The sequence below is a fragment of the Humulus lupulus genome, chromosome 4, assembly GCF_963169125.1.
Source record: "Humulus lupulus chromosome 4, drHumLupu1.1, whole genome shotgun sequence".
Lineage (NCBI taxonomy): Eukaryota > Viridiplantae > Streptophyta > Magnoliopsida > Rosales > Cannabaceae > Humulus > Humulus lupulus.
The window spans coordinates 154,062,855-154,065,508 of NC_084796.1; the positions used below are offsets into that span (position 1 = coordinate 154,062,855).

Here is a 2,654-nt window from a genome sequence, read left to right on the forward strand (position 1 = left end):
AAGTGGACTGAGATTCAATGAAGCATAAATGGAGAATGGCATGACATTTATAGAGGCTCCCAAATCCAACATACAACACTTAATTCTTTTATTACCAATAGTGCAAGGGATAGTAAAAGTACCAAGATCCTTACACTTTGGTGGAAGCTTCTTTTGAAGAACTGCAAAAACATTCTCCCCCACACTAACTTTTTCATTACCCCTCAACTTATGCTTATTAGTGCACAACTCTTTCAAAAATATGGCATAGCGCGACACTTGTTTAATAGCGTCAAGAAGAGGAATATTCACTTCTACCTTCGGAATGTATTAAGAATTTCCTTGTCAACATATTCCTTTTTAGTCTTCTTTAGTCTGCTTGGGAAAGGAGGTGGGGTGACAAAAGTAGGCTTAGGGGTTGGTTGTCTTTGGAGGCACATCTTCATCAAGCAAGCAATCAGCTTGTGTCTTGGATAACAATTTAATAGGCATTGAAGGACTAGGTGGATCATATTGCTTCCCTCTTCACAAAGTTACTGCACTAGCATTCTCCTTGGGATTCATCTCAGGTTGTTAAGGCAATTTATTAGACAGATCAGCTTCCAACCTATTATATGATGCTGCTAATTGTCCCACCTGATTCTCCAAACTTTTTATGGAAGCTTGGATGGTTTGCTGAAACTGAAGAGTATTTGTAGCAATTGCATTGATTAAATCCTCAGTAGAGGGTTTGGCACTTGGTGGTGGAGCAACTTGCGGTGCTTGTGATGGTCTAGGTATAAAATTATGTTGAGACCACTGTTGCAAAGTGAAACCAGGTGGTCTCACAGATGTAGATTGTGGAGCAACTTGTTGTTGATTCCCATAATGAAAATTTGGATGATCACACCAACCAGGATTATAAGTTTGTGAAAATGGTTCATAGTACATCTGACGTAGTTAACCAGGGAAATTTCCTACAACATTAACACCCTCAGTCTCTCCCTTAAATAGAGTAGGGCAAGTATCAGTAGCATGCCCCACAACCTGACAGATTCCACATGGCCTCACCTGTTGGCCTAAAGCAAGTTGTTGTACCACTGCAGTTAATTGGGCTAATTGTTTACCAAGATGATTAGCATTAGAGGTGCTCACTTCATTATCTGATTTGGGTGGTAGAGTAGGATCTTGGCGAATGCCAAACTGTTGTGAGTTAGCAACCATATTAGAAATCAAGCTTCTGGCTGTAGTAGGAATCTTATCAACTAGTGTACCCCCACTTGCTGCATCAATCATACTCATATCCAGTGATTGTAATCCTTCATAAAAGTACTGAATGAGGAGTTGTTCACTTACTTGATAATGAGGGCAACTAGCACACAACCGCTTAAATCTCTCCCAATATTCATACAAAGACTCTCCTGTATATTTCCTTATACCACATATCTCTTTCGTGATGCTTCCAACTTTAGATGCTGGAAAATATCGTTCCAGGAACATAGTCTTCATACCATTCCATGTTTCAATAGTACCAGGTGGAAGATAGTACAACCACTCTTTAGCTGCATCCTTCAGGGAGAAAGAAAAGCTCGCAGCTTAATTTGTTCTTCATTCACTGCAACAGGTTTCATAATAGAACAGACAATATGAAACTCCTTCAAATATTTATTTGGGTCCTCACCAGGTGGCCCATGGAAAGAAGGCAATAAGTGGATGAGGCCTGACTTCAACTCACAGTTAACATCCAAAGGTGGATATTGGATGCAAAGCAGTTGTTGGTCAAGATCTGGCGCTGCCAACTCTTTCAACGTCCTTTGTTGGGCCATTGTTTTATAGGATCGAACTGAATCATCAGAATCAGATTCGTTGTCAAACGATAATGGCTCTTTAACAGACTCTGCACGTTGATAATGATGCTGAAAGAGTGGATTATCAGTGATAGTTCTGGAAGAGTGTGATGCGGACGCTGCCTCAAGATATTCTTTAATCTTTTGTAGTCGATCTTGTGTATCGTCCTCACCAGACATGTACACTTGACAATTCCACAGTAAAAACTAATTAGTCACAAATAAATAAATTTGAATAATAAAGAGAATAACAATAGTCCCCGGTGTCACGGGCCAGCTATATGGGTACTCGAAGTTGGCAGAACGTGCGTCACTTGCGAACACTCCAAACTAGCAAGTCAGCCTACAGCACACACCTGCAGACAAACAAACTTAGTGCTTAGCCACAAACATGTCTCAGACATGCAACGGGCAATAACGAAGTATGAGCAAGCACAAAGCAAGTCATTCCTTGGAACGTCCACACAACACAAAGCACACAACAAGGCAAATTGCACTTGAGAGCCTAACGAAGACGACAAACAAGTCACACATAGGCAACAAGGAAGCATACAAGGGCAAGTATGGATAAACATTGTTTTATTAAATATATAGCCTTGATAGGGCAAGGGAGTACACAACTTTGGCCCTTATCTGCTGGTGCCCATGGTGCTTCCCTAAGTCACCAGGTCACCTCCCCCTAAGGAGCCTTCTAGGGATACAAGGTCTTCCCAGTAACATACATGATTTTTGTCTGGGAAACATATGCATAATTACAAAATTCCCACTACCCTACCCCATGAGGTTGCTTGGTGAAAGACTTGATTAATGATCAAGCACCAAGGCATGCTCACTTACAAAATGGCCCCA

At 41.1% G+C, this 2,654-nt stretch overlaps 1 protein-coding gene across 1 annotated transcript; it reads right to left on the reverse strand.

The window, feature by feature from the left end:
- Positions 1-552: 552 nt before the first annotated feature.
- Positions 553-1,985, reverse strand: LOC133832606 (uncharacterized). Its single transcript, XM_062262925.1, has 3 exons — positions 1,602-1,985; positions 1,030-1,527; positions 553-909 (listed from the first exon to the last, which is right to left on the reverse strand). Exons 1-3 carry the CDS (start codon positions 1,983-1,985, stop codon positions 553-555), a joined length of 1,239 nt encoding a protein of 412 aa, XP_062118909.1.
- Between the last annotated feature and the right edge of the window lie 669 nt (positions 1,986-2,654).

Bases quoted from the DNA above. Each gene is read 5' to 3' on its own strand.
- LOC133832606 (XM_062262925.1), bottom strand. From the start codon at position 1,985: ATGTCTGGTGAGGACGATACACAAGATCGACTACAAAAGATTAAAGAA. The intron at 1,528-1,601 runs GTCTGTTCTATT...TTCTCCCTGAAG, and splicing joins ATTTGAAGGAGTTTCATATT to GATGCAGCTAAAGAGTGGTT. The intron at 910-1,029 runs GTGAGGCCATGT...TAACTACGTCAG, and splicing joins AACTTGCTTTAGGCCAACAG to ATGTACTATGAACCATTTTC.